Raw genomic sequence first — 15,971 nt, 5'->3', positions numbered from 1 at the left:
AACCTTCTCTACAATAGACTCCCTGTGAATACCACAGATAGTAGGGTCCATCGCCAGCGCAAAAAGGAAGGGAGATAGCGGGCACCCCTGCCTCGTCCTATGACAGAAACATCCAAGTTAGTTTCAATACGGGCCCTAGGACTATAATATAGCTAGCAAATTGGGGACCAAACACAACTAGCACAGATAAGGCCACAACACTGAGTCAAGGGCTTTGTAAATATCCAGACTAACCACCACACCAGAAGAAAAGCCCTCCTCTACCGCTGCTATATTGAGACACTTCACGTTTACATCAGTGGCCCTACTCGGCATAAACCCAGTTTGGTCAGGATGAATGATAGAATTAATGACCCCATATAAGCGAGTAGCCAGCACTCTAGCCAAGATCGTTATATCAACATTCAAGAGGGAAATAGGTCTATAAGAATCAGGCAGCAGCGGATCCTTTCCAGGCTTAGGTAGCACTGCAATCAACTCCTCCCTCATAGAGTCCGGAAGAGCATCAGAAACGGCTATCGAGTGAAACTATTTAAGGCGTATAGGGGCCAGTCGCTCCTCATTCATCCCATCCCATACCAATCACCTATCATCCCAGCTAAACCAGGGGTCTTACCATGAGGAAGATCACGTATGGCCTGTTCCACCTCTTCAACTGTAAAAGGGGTATCTAACGCCTCTGCCTGAGCACGACTAAGTGTGGGAAGGGATAAGTCATGTAAAAAGAGCAAAATTTCCCATTGACGGGGCATAGAAGGGGCAGCACACAAAGAGGAGTAAAAGTCCCAAAAGACGGAGTTAATCAACTGGGGGTGAACCACCACAGCACCATCGCCGCCCTTAATACAAGGGATAGAGGCAGCAGGGCGACTAGCCCTCGCTAAATACGCCAACAGGTTACCATTCTTATCTCCGAATTCAAACAAGGCAGCCTCCCTATCCACTAACCGCAACTGGACTCTATCTTTCTGAACGACCAACAGAGATCTCTGAGCTTTAGCCCATGCCTTCTCATTCTCAGGGGATGGGTTCCTAATATACTATGCCTCCAGAACGCTCACCTCCTGCAACAGCCTGCCTTCCATAGTCGACCTAACTTTCCTCTATCCCGCAACACCTGCTATAAAGGCACCTCTAACCGTGGCTTTGTATGCATCCCACTGAACTAAGGGGTCAGGATGAGAAGCATTATTCTCCCAATACTCAGCATGGGCAACCCCCAGGGCCTTCACAACTGCCACATCCTGCAGCCAGACAGGGTGCATGCGCCAGATACGGGAAGGGGGACTAGGGCCTAAGTTTGACTACCATTACAGCAGAGTGGTCTGAGATCCCCCTAGTGGTGTAGGAAATATCTCTTACTGCCTGAAGGAGGTCCTTGGATGCCAGAGCAAGATCAATTCGAGAGAATGACCTATGGGCCGCAGAATAAAAGGAAAAGGAAGAAGCAGTTGGGTACTGCACCTCCAGAGGTCGGTCAGGTCCAACGCCAAGCACAAGGTATTAAATGAGGAGGAGCCAGGGTCAGCTGCAGTGGTGCGGTCGAGCATCAGATCAGGAGCCACATTGAAATCACCTATGAAGAAGACAGGATCAGAGGGGAAAGACAACAGTTTGTTAGTAATGAGCTCCAGCACATAGACATAAAAAGGAGGAGGCACAGAAACAGAGACACGAACAAAGGAAAAAGAACCCAGAGTAGAAGCACTGTTTTAAAGGGAGCACTACTAATCTCAGCTTGCTACCTTGTCAGCTCTTGTCAGTTTCCACATACTTTATTATCACCTGTAGTGTAGTAAATAGTCACTGACTTTGCATAAATCAGTAGTACAAGCGATATTGATATATCAGGTGTATCTGTTCCCCTTCCTAAACTCATCATTCACTATGGATACCTGCCTCACTGAGGGATGGAGTTACAGCTGTTATAGAAGGGGGGGCAGCAGAGTGAGACAGAGAGGGAGAAAGACACAGAGAAATGTTATTACTGACCTCAGTGCTGGATTCGCAGCATGCACTGCTCAGTACAAGTCTTCTCTGTGTGCTAAGAGCAGGATCTTCTCTTGTGTGTGCGGTGTATGGGAAACATCATGGTCTATGACCACTAGCTTGGGGACAAGTTAAAATTAGAGCGGGAGCCTACAGGGGGAAAAACTGGGGACAAATATAATCACGTGAACACAACAGCAAGGTTACCACAAATGACAGGTACACGTGAAGCAACCTGGACAATGCTAGGCATAAATTAAAAGAAATAGCCAATATTCACATTTCATTTTTATTGTAGTGTGTAAATACTTCCTGCAGCATAGACATAAACATGTACATTCAGGAGAGCTCCCCATGCATAAAAGTGTTGTGTGTTTTTTTTTTTTTTTTTTGTCAAAAAGATGTGAAAATCCAAATTTCAGTTGCAGTTAAACAGCCTTTAGCAATCAAGATAAAGTGGGGCAAAAACGTATTTAGTCAGCCACCAATTGTGCAAGTTCTCCCACTTAAAAAGACAAGAGATGTCTGTAATTTTCATCATAGATATACCTCAACTATGAGAGACATAATGAGAAAAATCCATGAAATCACATTGTCTGATTTTTAAAGAATGTATTTGTAAATTATGGTGGAAAATAAGTATGTGGTCCATAACAAAATTTCATCTCAATACTTTGTTATATACCCTTTGTTGGCAATCACAGAGGTCAAACGTTTTCTGTAAGTCTTCACAAGGTTTTCACACACTTTTGCTGTTTTTTTTTTTTTTGGCCCATTCCTCCATGCAGATCTCCTCTAGAGCAGGGATGTTTTGGTGCTGTCCTGGGCAACACAGCCTTCCAATCCCCTCCAAAGGTTTTCTATGGGGTTGAGATCTTGAGACTAACTAGGCCACTCCAGGACCTTGAAATGCTTCTAACGAAGCCACTGCTTTGTTGCCTGGGCGTTTCATCTTCAATGCCCTTTCTGATGGCAGGAGGTTTTCACTCAAAATCTCACAATACATGGCCCCATTCATTCTTTCCTTTACACGGATCAGTCGTCCCTTAGCAGAAAAACAGCCCCAAAGCATGATGTTTCCACCCCCATGCTTCACAGTAGGTATGGCTTTCTTTGGATGCAACTCAGCATATTTTCTCCTCCAAACACGACGAGTTTTACCAAAAAGTTCTTGTTTGTTTTCATCTGAACATATGACATTTTCCCTATCCTTTTCTGGATCATCCAAATGCTCTCTAGCAAACTTCAGATGGGCCCAGACATGTACTGGCTTAAGCAGGGGGACATGTCTGGCACTGCATGATTTGAGACCCTGGCGGCGTAGTGTGTTACTGATGGTAGGCTTTGTTACTTTGGCCCCAGCTCTCTGAAGGTCATTCACTAGGTCCCCCCGTGTGGTTCTGGGATTTTTGCTCACCATTCCTGTGATAATTTTGACACCACGGGGTGAGATCTTGTGTGGATCCCCAGATCGAGTGAGATTATCCATTTTCTAATAATTGTTCCCACGGTTGATTTCTTCACACCAAGCTGCTTGCCTATTGCAGATTCAGTCTTCCCAGCCTGGTGCAGGTCTACAATTTTGTTTCTGGTGTCCTTTGACACCTCTTTGGTCTTAGCCATAGTGGAGTGTGACTGTTTGAGGCGGTGGACAGGTGTCTTTTATACTAATAACAAGTTCAAACAGGTACCATTAATACAGGTAACGAGTGGAGGACAGAGGAGACTCTTAAAAAAATAAGTTACAGGTCTGTGAGAGACAGAAATCTTGCTTGTTTTTAGGTGACCAAATACTTATTCCCCACCATAATTTGCAAATAAATTCTTTAAAAATCAGACCATGTGATTTTATGATTTTTTTATTCTCATGTCTATCATAGTTGACATACATCTAAGATGAAAATTACAGGCCTCTCATCTTTTTAAGTGGGAGAACTTGCACAATTGGTGGCTGACTAAAAAAATGTTTGCCCCACTGTATAAACAGTCCAGACAATAACTTATGTCCAGCGCAAAGGCTTTCAGTCATAGCCTTGTTTCTTTGGAACTTGGGGTTATCCAGGAAAACACTTTTTTTTATATATCAACTGGCTCCAGAAAGTTAAAGGGGTTCTCCTGTGCTAAGACATCTTATCCCCTATCCAAAGGATAGGGGATAAGATGCCTGATTGCGGGAGTCCCGACGCTGGGGTCCACCGGGATCAGACAGTACTGTCTGATCTGCAGGGGTCCAACTGGTCAGATCCCTCTGATTTGGGGAATGAAGGGCCCACATTGCTGGATTATCTCTACAGCCCCTTCAAAGTTTTTACTAGCCACTTGCTGTGCAGGAAAAATATAACACTGCTCCATTCAAAGTCCCTGTCCAGACCGTACTGCATATAGTTAGGGGCCTCTAACATGATGATCAGGGGCGACTCTTCTGCAAATTGTCCATTTAATGGGACAACTTGGCTGCACCATTTACCATTGGCATTTACTATACCCCTTCTAAAAGTTGGCTATATTATTTGTGTTAAATATTTGAATGGTACCATACAGATAGTTATCTTATGCATTATCTATACCAAGAAAAAGCAAGCTGCAGACAGTGCACACCCAAAAATGAGCATAAATACAAGGAACTTTATTAGTAGAAACCATAATAGGAGACACATACATCTAAAAACATTTAAAAAGGCTCCCAAGTGAGCCTAAAAACATCACTGGGGAAGGGGACATGACCCCCCAACCCCTACCCTGCCCTGATATCAATATAGAAATATAACTAATGCTCCAAAGTGGTATGTGCGAAATAACAGAAAGTCATCAGATAAATATATATATATAATGCAAATCAGGCAATAATACAATATAAGTGCAAAAAAGGCAAACCACAGACGGAGGAGCAGTATTACAATACCAAAAGGGCAGGGAGAGCAAAGCCCCACGCGTTCCGTCACTCCCAGGTGACTTCCTCAGGGGTACCCCTGATACCCCTGAGGAAGTCACCTGGGAGTGACGGAACGCGTGGGGCTTTGCTCTCCCTGCCCTTTTGGTATTGTAATACTGCTCCTCCGTCTGTGGTTTGCCTTTTTTGCACTTATATTGTATTATTGCCTGATTTGCATTATATATATATTTATCTGATGACTTTCTGTTATTTCGCACATACCACTTTGGAGCATTAGTTATATTTCTATATTGATATCAGGGCAGGGTAGGGGTTGGGGGGTCATGTCCCCTTCCCCAGTGATGTTTTTAGGCTCACTTGGGAGCCTTTTTAAATGTTTTTAGATGTATGTGTCTCCTATTATGGTTTCTACTAATAAAGTTCCTTGTATTTATACTCATTTTTGGGTGTGCACTGTCTGCAGCTTGCTTTTTCTTGGTATAGATAATGGTCTTTTTTTGCTGCTAGTAGCACCCCAACTTTATTGTTGTAATCTATTGGTTGAGCCCTTCCTCCTTTGTTGTAACAAGTTATTTTATGCAGACAGGTTCATTTTTAGATGTGGATTATATTTGGGACAGTATATGAAACAATATTAGTCTTATTAGACTGATGCAGTAAGTGGAGGTACAAGGGTGTAGACAGCTATAGGCCTATGTACAGTCCTGCCCTAAGGCTTCAGATTGGGCATGTTATTCACAATAATTCTGTGTGTGTGGTAATAAGATGTAATTTACCATCACTCTTGCCGTTCAGTTCATCTTAAATATTTCAGCTTTTTTCTGAAGACATTAAATGGGTACTCCGGTGGAAAACTTTTTATTTTTTTTAATGAACTGATGCCAGAAAGTTAAACAGATTTGTAAATTACTAATATTTAAAAATCTTAATCCTTCCAGTACTTATTAGCAGCTGTATGCTACAGAGGAAATTCTTTTCCTTTTGGATTTCTTTTTTGTCTCATCCACAGGGCTCTCTGCTGACACCTCTGTCTGTGTCAGGAACTGTCCAGGTTTTCTATGGGGATTTTCTCCTGCTCTGGACAGTTCCTGATACAGGCATCAGGTGTCAGCAGAGAGCACTGTGGACAAGACAAAAAAGAAATTCAAAAAGAGAATAATTTCCTCTGTAGCATACAGCTGCTAATAAGTACTGAAAGGACAAATATTTTTTAATAGAAGTAATTTACAAATCTGTTTAACTTTCTGGCACCAGTTGATTCCACCAGAGTACCCCTTTAATCCTTCTTTAGACATTGTGGATTATATAGCATCATGATTTAATTTGCTTTGCAGGCAGGGGATATGAGTTTGCCAGTACAGAGGAATCTTGCAAAAATGAAGCTGGATTTTGCTGAACTGTCATTGGAAATCATCCAGCTTGTCATCAAGGAGGAGGAAGAAAATTTGAAAGAAGAAAAACGCAAAGGAGAACTCCGTGTCATTGTTGAAGAATTTGTCAGAGCGACCCCCGATTATAACTCTGTTGGGCAGGTATGCACGTCTGTATGCCATTTATACATTTATATCCAGGACTTACTGACTATATTTCATTTAAAGGGGTATTTTGGTTTCAGTGAGTAAATGTTATGTTCTAATGTTGATAGTACTTTACAATTTCCAAAATTTTTGCTTGCTGTCATTAATGGAACCCAAATTGTTTACGTCCATGGGGTAAACATTTGGTGTGTGATGGACACACAAACACTTATAACAGTACATTTGTAAGGTCTTTTAACCTTGTAGTGCTTTCAAAAGAATTTTAAAAACCTACCGTATATACTCGAGTATAAGCTGAGTTTTTCAGCACGATTTTTCGTGCTGAAAACGCCCCCCTCGGCTTATACTCGAGTGAACTCTCCGCCTGTCTATCCCTTCATCAGTGGTCTTCAACCTGCGGACCTCCAGATGTTGCAAAACTTGTTGTAGTTTTGAAACATCTGGAGGTCCGCAGGTTGAAGACCACTGCACGGGCCTTCGTCATAATCCAGACCCCCCCCCCCCTTTAGTTTTCTACTCACCTCCCCTCGGTAGCAAGGAAGGGTGAGCAGGTCTGGGCCATCTATGCTGCAGGGACCGTCCGGTGGGGAGGGTTAGTCGTTCCGGGCTGTACATTTTCACCGGGAGGCCCTCTTCTCCGCTCGCTCCGTGCCAGCCCCTGTCTAGTAACAGTCCCTGTGCGTCGTCGTCAAGGCAACGTCACTAGGCCCAGAGCGAGCGGAGAAGAGGGCCTCCCGGTGAAAATGTACAGCCCGGAACGACTAACCCTCCCAACCGAACGGTCCCTGCAGCATAGATGGCCCGGACCAGCTCACCCTTCCTTCCCACCGAGGGGAGGTGAGTAGAAAACTAAAGGGGGGGGGGGTCTGGGTGATGACGAAGGCCCGCGCAGTGTTTCAAAACTACAACTCCCAGCATGCCCGGACAGCCAATGGCATGCTGGGAGTTGTAGTTTTGCCACATCTGGAGGTCCGCAGGTTGAAGACCACTGAAGGGATTGACAGGCGGTGATGATGAAGGGGGGGGTGATGATGACAGGGGTGAAAATGACAGGGTCATGATGACGGGGGGGGGTGATAATGACAGCGTGATGATGACGGGGGTGTTAATGACGGGGGTCTGGATGATGACAGGGGAGGATGATGACATGGGGAGGATGATGTATTTCCCACCCTAGGCTTATAATCGAGTCAATAACTTTTCCTGGGTTTTTGGGGTAAAATTAGGGGCCTCTGCTTATATTCGGGTCGGCTTATACTCGAATATATACAGTACATGGTTTTGTTATGTTAACCCTTAATAGGGCAGGGAAGGTCATTTTAGTGCTGGCATTGCTGTTATTGAGCCTCTGAGAGCACCCTCCATGGTGCACAGCTATTTGCCAGTAGTGCACACACAGGACTTCCTTTCCCTGAGTTGACAATCACATGACAGCACCTAGTCCTCTCTGCTATGCCATGATATAGTATTGCTGGAGAAAGTGCAATGGACAGTACAGGTTGTCATTGTGCTGGGGGATGATTTACAGTACAGCTCTATAGATGTCAGCGACTTCTATAGCCTATCACTGTCTGTAGCAGTAACATGATTGGCAGTGATTAACTACAATAGTCACAAGTTGAAACCACATGCCATTGTTTCAGCTGGGTAAACATAGCCTGACAGGGGACCAGTGAAGTGAGTGTTGGAACACCTGAAGTATAACAGTAAGGTAAACAACATCAATTAGCTTCTACAAAAGCGAATAACATCTTAGGGTGCATTATAAAAAGATTAAAACTTGCTATCGATAGATATATATATATATATATATATATATATATATATATATATATATATATATATATATATAAAATTGCTCCTCTATAGATCCATTGCATTACCTCATCTTGATTATTTTTACAGGCTGGAAAACTAAGGAAGAATGTACAATGTGTGACTATTTATCTAATGAATAATGGTATTGAGCGGTTACAGTTCACAAGGTGGTAATATGGAATTAATATGTTCCAGGCAATCTGGAGTCAGGAAGGAATTTTTTGCCCCTTCCTAGGCAGAGGTGCTGCCGGACCGGTCTGCCCAGTTTTCATACTAAATGTTAGGTCCTCCTGTCAGTGACCTATCAAAAGTCCTCTTTTTAGCAGAGCCATGTGTATGCTGGCGGCAAGAGCTGTCTACAGTTTTTGATTGAGACGAATGTCCCCCAGCTTCTCTACATTCCAAGATGCTGCATATACGTGTGTTGTTATAAACGTCAAGTGCCTTAAACCCCAAAGGAAATTTTATTTAAGAATAATAAAAAGACAAGTTTCCATAGCTCAATGTCACGCAAGATTTTTCTGATTCCATTCTATTTTCCTATAGTTAAAGGGAAGTATAGTACTTACATATAAATGTGTCCTTCACGCTGGGTTCACAGTAACCTAATATGGACAGATTTTTACACCCACATTATGGCAGCAAGTCCCGGACTAACCACAAATCTAATGACCCGGACTGTTCGTTCTGATAATCTGATCTACAGTAAGGCCAGAACTTGGGGCTGTAATAAGATGTAAAAATATGTCCATATTCTGTGAGCCCAGCTTTAGACAATCTTTAATAGCAGAAAGTCATGTTTAGACCATTGCTTAGAACCACAAGCATCAGCCAGCCCAGAGCCCTATCTCTGCAAAGGTTTAAAGATGCGGCCTCTTCGCAGTCTTTTTCCTGCACAGCGGTATGAAGCTGTACGGCAGGTCTCTGCGCTGCAGCTTTTCCGTTCTCAGGATTAGTGTGGGGGTGCCAGAGGTCGGACATCTGGCATGTACAAAGTGATGACATACCGGAGTGATATGCCATCACCTTATGAGATTAGAATACACCATAAAAATTGACAGATACATTATTAAGGATTTTTTTTCCCTTATAACTGGAACAACTGTGACAGTTCAATTGGAAATATATATATATATTTTTAAAGTAGTAAATTTGAGTAGCCGTATTAGTCCAGTGATGCAGATGCAAATCATAAAATGTTGCAGTATCTTGTAATACCTTTTTTATTGGACTAACAGCATTTTGTAGAGACAAGCTTTCGGGATTCCTCCCTTTATCAAATCCAAAGGGAGTTGATAAAGGGAGAAATCCCGAAAGCTTGTCTCTACAAAATGCTGTTAGTCCAATAAAAAAGGTATTACAAGATACTGCAACATTTTATGATTTGCATCTATATTTTTTAAATAAAGAAATACATTTTGTCTCATTTCAGCCTAACATTTAAATGCCATTTTATAGGACAGTATATTATGGGGATAGATCCCCTACAACAAAAATATAAAATCTGTAGAATGGCTGTAATGCTGAACTTAATTGTAATTGTAATATTTGCTTGTTTTGTAATGTTTTTTAGACTATGCTTCTCATTTACTTTTTTTTTTTACATTTTTATTAGGAGTGGAAAACACTTGGTTGTACGGTGGCTTCAGCGGCTCTGTCTCAGTTAGTAAATGCTTTTACACTAGCAGGAGGCTGTGATGATGTGAAGGCAAAGGCTTTGCTTATAACTGGAAAATGCCTCCATTTACTCTCGTTTAGAATTGATCCTCTTCATCCCGACATGTATTGGAATGATCATTATCTGGTAGGTTTGTTTGTCGTGTGCTGTATGTTTGTTGTCGGTGGAGAAGATGAGCGCTTTGCATTAATGAATAAACACATAGGCCCTCATTTACTAAGACCGGAGAGTTTCTTTTAGAGTGCTTTTGCTTTTCCTCCATTATTTTTCTCACCTTATTTACTATTGTGTTGCAAGTATCAAGTTTTTTTCTGTTGCACGGAATATTGTTTGGTTGTACAAACTAGGTGGGTAAAACCCGAATGAAAAAAAAAATGCAGACTTGGAAACCCTATTGATAAGAGATGACAATTGTAGATAATGATTACCGTATTTTTCGCCGTATAAGACGCACTTTTTCTTCCCCAAAACTGGTGGGGAAAAGTTGGTGCGTCTTATACGGCGAATACACACCTATCGCGGCGGTCTCTGCGGCCATCAACGGCCGGGACCCGCGGCTAATACAGGACATCACCGATCGCGGTGATGCCCTGTATTAACCCTTCAGATGCGGCGATCAAAGCTGACCGCCACGTCTGAAGGGAAAGTGACACTAACCCGGCTGCACCGGGAGGGACCTTACCTGCCTCCTCGGTGTCTGCTCCGTGCCGGGATCCCCTGCATGGCCGGCGCTCTCCTTCGACGTCATCACGTTGTCGCGCACGCCGCCCCGTCATCCAATAGGAGTGTCGTGTGTAGCAGCGTGCGTAGTGACGTGATGGCGGCGACGGAGAGCGAGGATACCGTGCAGCAGAGATGTTCCGGAGCAACGGGGACACCCAGGGGACGCGGCAACAGCGATGGAGAGCAACATCCAGGGCAGCAGTGACGAGCGGCGACGGGTCCGGAGCGGCGGGGACACGTGAGTATTACCTCCTATACCAGTAGTCTTCAACCTGCGGACCTCCAGATGTTGCAAAACTACAACTCCTGGCATGCCGCTGTCCGGGCATGCCGGGAGTTGTAGTTTCGCAACATCTGGAGGTCCGCTGGTTGAAGATCACTGTGACCTATACTTTACATTGTATTCAAGATTTTCCTCATTTAAAATTGGGTGCGTCTTATATGCCGGAGCGTCCTATAGAGCGGAAAATACGGCATGTTCAAAGCAATAACAATCAAAATATACATCACTAGTGAAAATTAATTTTGAAGTAACTAAAGGGCACAAAATCATCCACCAGCTTGTTAATCTAGCCTGAGAGATGCAAATAACATTTCTAATAGCTGTTGTTGTGAACATCATTAAAAACCCTCAGTTTTTTATGAATTTTCCAACTGCTGCCGGCAGTCGGGTTTTCATTTTCACAATCTCACACTTTTTCCGTGTGTTTCACATTATACTCTGAGAGTTTTTTTTTTTATTTACTCGTGAACACGCCCCATTTCTTAGAAAACACGCCCATTTGGTGTGTTTACTAAACAATCGTGCGACAGAATATTAGGCGCTAAACCCAACAAAAACACTTGGGTTCATGTTAGTAAATCAGGGCCATAGTGTTACCCAGATTTGATTAATATACATTTTTTATTTTACATTTTATAATGATAACCATTATCAGGAGGCTTTAAGGGGGTTGTTCGGTATAAATGATCGTATTCCCTTATCCACAGGATCTCCGTAACAGGACCCAGGCTCTCAAATACAGCACGTGCAGTATACTGCAAATGTTCCATTCATTTGCATAGGAGCACAGAAGTTACCAAAGTGCATTTCTAGTACTTCGGGATCAGGTGGTGTCCCAGCAGTCTGATGGGAATGTGATCATTTTCACTGGATAACCTCTTTAAAGTGTACCTAAACTTGTATTCATCTTCTGACATGTCATAAAGACATGTCAAAAGTTGAGGTCAGTGGGGGTCAGGGTACTGCAGAGCATGCGAGTGTAATGACAGTCCCTGTGTATCTCTTTTACACTTCTTCCTCTTCTCTTGCGGAGGAATGCCGAGCAGAAACAAAGGGATAAAATTCTCAGCCAAGGGCTTCTGTCTCTTCATTCTAACAATTGGTGGGGGGCTCAGCAGCCAGACCCCACTGTTGACAACTTTTGACATGTTGAATAAACAGTCAGGTACACTTTTTAAATGGATCTGTCGGCTCTTCTGACATGTCTGTTGTAGTAAATACAGTGTATCCCTTTATTGTCTGACAGTGTTGGACTATAAAGGGACAAACCTTATTGACAGGAAAGGTAACATCTAGTTGTCAATTTATTTGTACATTTTCAAGAGGAATAATAGAGGAACAACAATGTTCTAAGGAGAGCTGTTTTAGCCTTTTATTTCAGGGAGGATACAAGTATATGCTAAATCCGGCATCACATGATAGCAGACAGGTCCTCTCTCAAGATGTTTTATTACTGTTTTATATAAAGAAAGCTTAAGCATTGAATTGAAAATTATAAAGCTTTTTAATATACTGTACTGTATTTTTCAATTCCTTGCCAGTTTTTTATTTATTTTTTATATATAATTGTTTATTTTTCAAATTTTTCTAAATTTCTAACAAAAAGAAGAAAAGCAAGTATGCAAAATGTTATGTCAATGCAATCAACATTAAGGGGTACTCTGGTGGAAAACTTTTTTTTTTTTTATTAACTGATGCCAGAAAGTTAAACAGATTTGTAAATTACTTTATTAAAAAATCTTAATCCTTCCAGTACTTACCAGCTGCTGTATACTACAGAGGAAATTCTTTTCTTTTTGGATTTCTTTTCTGTCTGTCCACAGTGCTCTCTGCTGAAACCTCTGTCCAAGTCAGGAACTGTCTAGAGCAGGAGAAAATCCCCATAGCAAACCTATCCTGCTCTGGACAGTTCCTAAAATGGACAGAGGTGTCAGCAGAAAGCACTGTGGTCGTGACAGAAAAGAAATCCAAAAAGAAAAGAATGTCCTCTGTAGTATACAGCTGCTAATAAGTACTGGAAGGATTAAGATTTTTTAATAGAAGTAATTTACAAATCTTTTTAACTTTCTGGCAACAGTTGATTTAAAACAAAAAACAAAAACAGCTTTCCATCAGAGTATTCTTTTAACTGCATAATGTAGTCCAGACATGACAAAAGTTCAGATTGTACCATGGCTCAGTCCTGAGACCCGCAACTATTGTAAATTATAAGCAGGTGAGACGTGCGGTAGCATGCTTCACTCCCCAGTAAAATCTGACTCATTTCACTCCATAGACCAGTGTTTCCCAACCAGGGTACCTCCAGCTGTTGCAAAACTACAACTCCAAGCATGCCTTTTCTTTTTGGTCTATTTATTGATGCATTTAGCAGCACCCCTGTTATAAATAGGGTTGGATTATAAGGCTGAGCCCACTTGCTATAGAGTGGTTCCCAACCAGGATGCCTCCAGCTGTTGCAAAACCACAACTCCCAGCATGCCCGGACAGCCTTTGGCTGTCCGGGCATCCTGGGAGTTGTAGTTTTGCAACAGCTGGAGGCACCCTGGTTGGGAAACGATGTCATAGACTATAAAGGAGTGATGAGCCAGATGGGGCGGCCAGCTAGGCAGTGAAGCACTTCACCAAGTTATAACTGGCAACTGCATCAGATCACAGGACCGAGATTAAAGCAGACTTATCAGGACTCAAATACTGCTGTGTGGAATAGTTCTGGCACCACAAAGAAGATGTATGTGTCTTAATACAAACTGTGTTGTATAGATGTCATCCAAGAACAGGAATCCTTATGATAACCATAAAGGGCTTGTCTGGAGAAATAACCATGTCGGCAGTAATCATGTACAGTACTCACCCACCACCGATCACCCACCGGTAACATTGCACATAGCATCTTGTTGTCTGCCCTGATATGTAGGAATTGCCAGCTAAACCAATCACTGACTGAATCTTAATCCTTCCAGTACCTATTAGCGGCTGTATGCTCCAGAGGAAGTTCTTTTTTGGGGGGATTTCTTTTCTGTCACGTCCACAGTGCTCTCTGCTGACACCTCTGTCCATTTTAGGAACTGTCCAGAGCAGGAGAAAATCCCCATAGGAAACATATGCTGCTCTGGACAGTTCCTAAAACGGACAGAGGTGTCAGCAGAGAGCACTTTGGTCATTACAGAAAAGAAATCCAAAAAGAAAATAATTTTTCCTGGAACATACAGCCGCTAATAAGTACTGGAAGGATTAAGAATTTTTACTAGAAGTAATTTGCAAATCTGTTTAACTTTCTGGCACCAGTTGATTAAAAAAAAAAATCCACGGGAGTACCCCTTTAAAACTGGCAAGGAATTGAAAAAATACAGTATATTAAAAAGCTCTATAATTTTTTCAAAAAGTTTTCCACTCCCCTTAATGACCACGTGCGTAAATGTACATTTATGTCCTGTACATGACCGCGAGCATCGGAGCGTCTTGCACTGCTGAGAGTTGTAGTTTTGCAACAGCTGGAGGCACCCTGGTTGAGAAACACTGATCTAGTCTATGTTTAGACCAGTTATTAGTTGTCTTGCTTTATGCCAGAATAGTGCACCAAAATGTAATGCATTGTTGCACATTTAAGCCACGCTTCTATTCAACATACCAACATCCCTTTCCTGATAAGCCACACCACTTTTGTCAAACAAGGTGCAAAATCGTAAAAATGGCATATATGTGGTGCACGTCATGCAAGTTAGTTTGTTTGAAACAAATTGCACCAGACTTCTGGCACATTTGCAATAGTAAATCCACTGTTCACATTCACAGACAGCAAGCAGTTATCTTGAAAAAAGAATATTGAATTTGTTGCAACGAATAAGCTTTATTTACAAGCCGCAAAGCCTATTTGATTTTGTGTTTTGTAAATGTTAGCGGCACCGCACTCCTGTTGCTTACTGATAAATACTGTATACATCTATGCTTTCCAATTCTCTCTGATATAATATATAGCTGCAAGCTAATCCTTCAAAGCAGACTTAAAACAACTTTACACTTTAAATTGTTCATTGCAGCTTTATACTTGTTTCTTAGGATGAAAGAAAGACTTCTGAAACCAGTGGAGATAATGGCAGAGAGTGGCACGATGCCAACATGCAGCCAAGTAGTAAGCAGCTAGATCAACTGGTGAAGAAAGCGGCTGCATTAAAGGTAAGAACGTTTTAAACGGCGTAAGAATTGTAAGTAAATGACATCACAGATTAATGATACGGCCAGGAATAATCCTTTGTAACCACAAAAAACGTTTATCAGACGTGAGTCTAAACCAGTGTTTCCCAACCAGGGTGCCTCCAGCTGTTGCAAAACTACAACTCCCAGCATGCCCGGACAGCCAACGGCTGTCCGGGCATGCTAGGATTTGTAGTTTTGCAACAGCTTGAGGCTCTCTGGTTGGGAAACACTGATCTAAACTAAAGGTTGGCTAATTCATTGTCATATGTTGTGACAGATTTATGACATCAGGTGTCCTGTCTGATAAATCTGTCACCGCATACATCACTGCCATTAATTTTTTACAGCTAATGCTAACTCTTTTGCTTCTGGTTTTAGTCTTTCACAAACTGGCGAGCATGGCGAAAATAGCTCAAAATTCTGGCTTCAGTAGTTGATAGATATGTCACACTGCATGAATGATACTACTTTAGAGCAAACTGCACCAAATAAGGGGCAAATACAATGAGAAGTTGGTAAAATGATTCACTTTTGAAGCATTCTGAATTATTGGCAAATAGTTTTCGAGAGCTCGAGTCGTTGGGAGTTGTAATTTTGCAACAGCTGGAGGCACCCTGTTTGGAAAAGACTGCTTTAGTATTTGTGTGCATACTACCATGCAGCCCCAACAAGATCTTTACCTCCTTACTTTATGATTACTCTCCTTAAAGGAGAACTCCGGAATAAAAAAATTATGGCCCATACTGCCGGCAGTAAAAAAATAAAGATGTGCATACCTTCTTCCGCTCCCCAGGGGCCTACCGGTAACCGGCTCCAGTCTCCGCCGCGATCCACTTCCTTGTTGCCAGTGGTCGG

At 42.3% G+C, this 15,971-nt stretch overlaps 1 protein-coding gene across 2 annotated transcripts in view; it reads left to right on the top strand.

The window, feature by feature from the left end:
• The window catches only part of CFAP46 (cilia and flagella associated protein 46), a 236,144-nt gene that overhangs the window by 132,312 nt on the left and 87,861 nt on the right, over positions 1-15,971 (top strand). For both annotated transcript variants that reach the window (XM_056529249.1, XM_056529250.1), the window contains exons 41-43: positions 6,217-6,414; positions 9,854-10,042; positions 14,979-15,095. In XM_056529249.1, coding sequence (XP_056385224.1) covers positions 6,217-6,414; positions 9,854-10,042; positions 14,979-15,095 — 504 coding nt within the window. The remainder of the gene's footprint in view (positions 1-6,216; positions 6,415-9,853; positions 10,043-14,978; positions 15,096-15,971) is intronic.

The sequence above is a fragment of the Hyla sarda genome, chromosome 7, assembly GCF_029499605.1.
Source record: "Hyla sarda isolate aHylSar1 chromosome 7, aHylSar1.hap1, whole genome shotgun sequence".
NCBI classification, from domain to species: domain Eukaryota; kingdom Metazoa; phylum Chordata; class Amphibia; order Anura; family Hylidae; genus Hyla; species Hyla sarda.
Note: the sequence above shows the minus strand (reverse complement) of the source record. Positions and strands in the feature narration are given on the sequence as shown.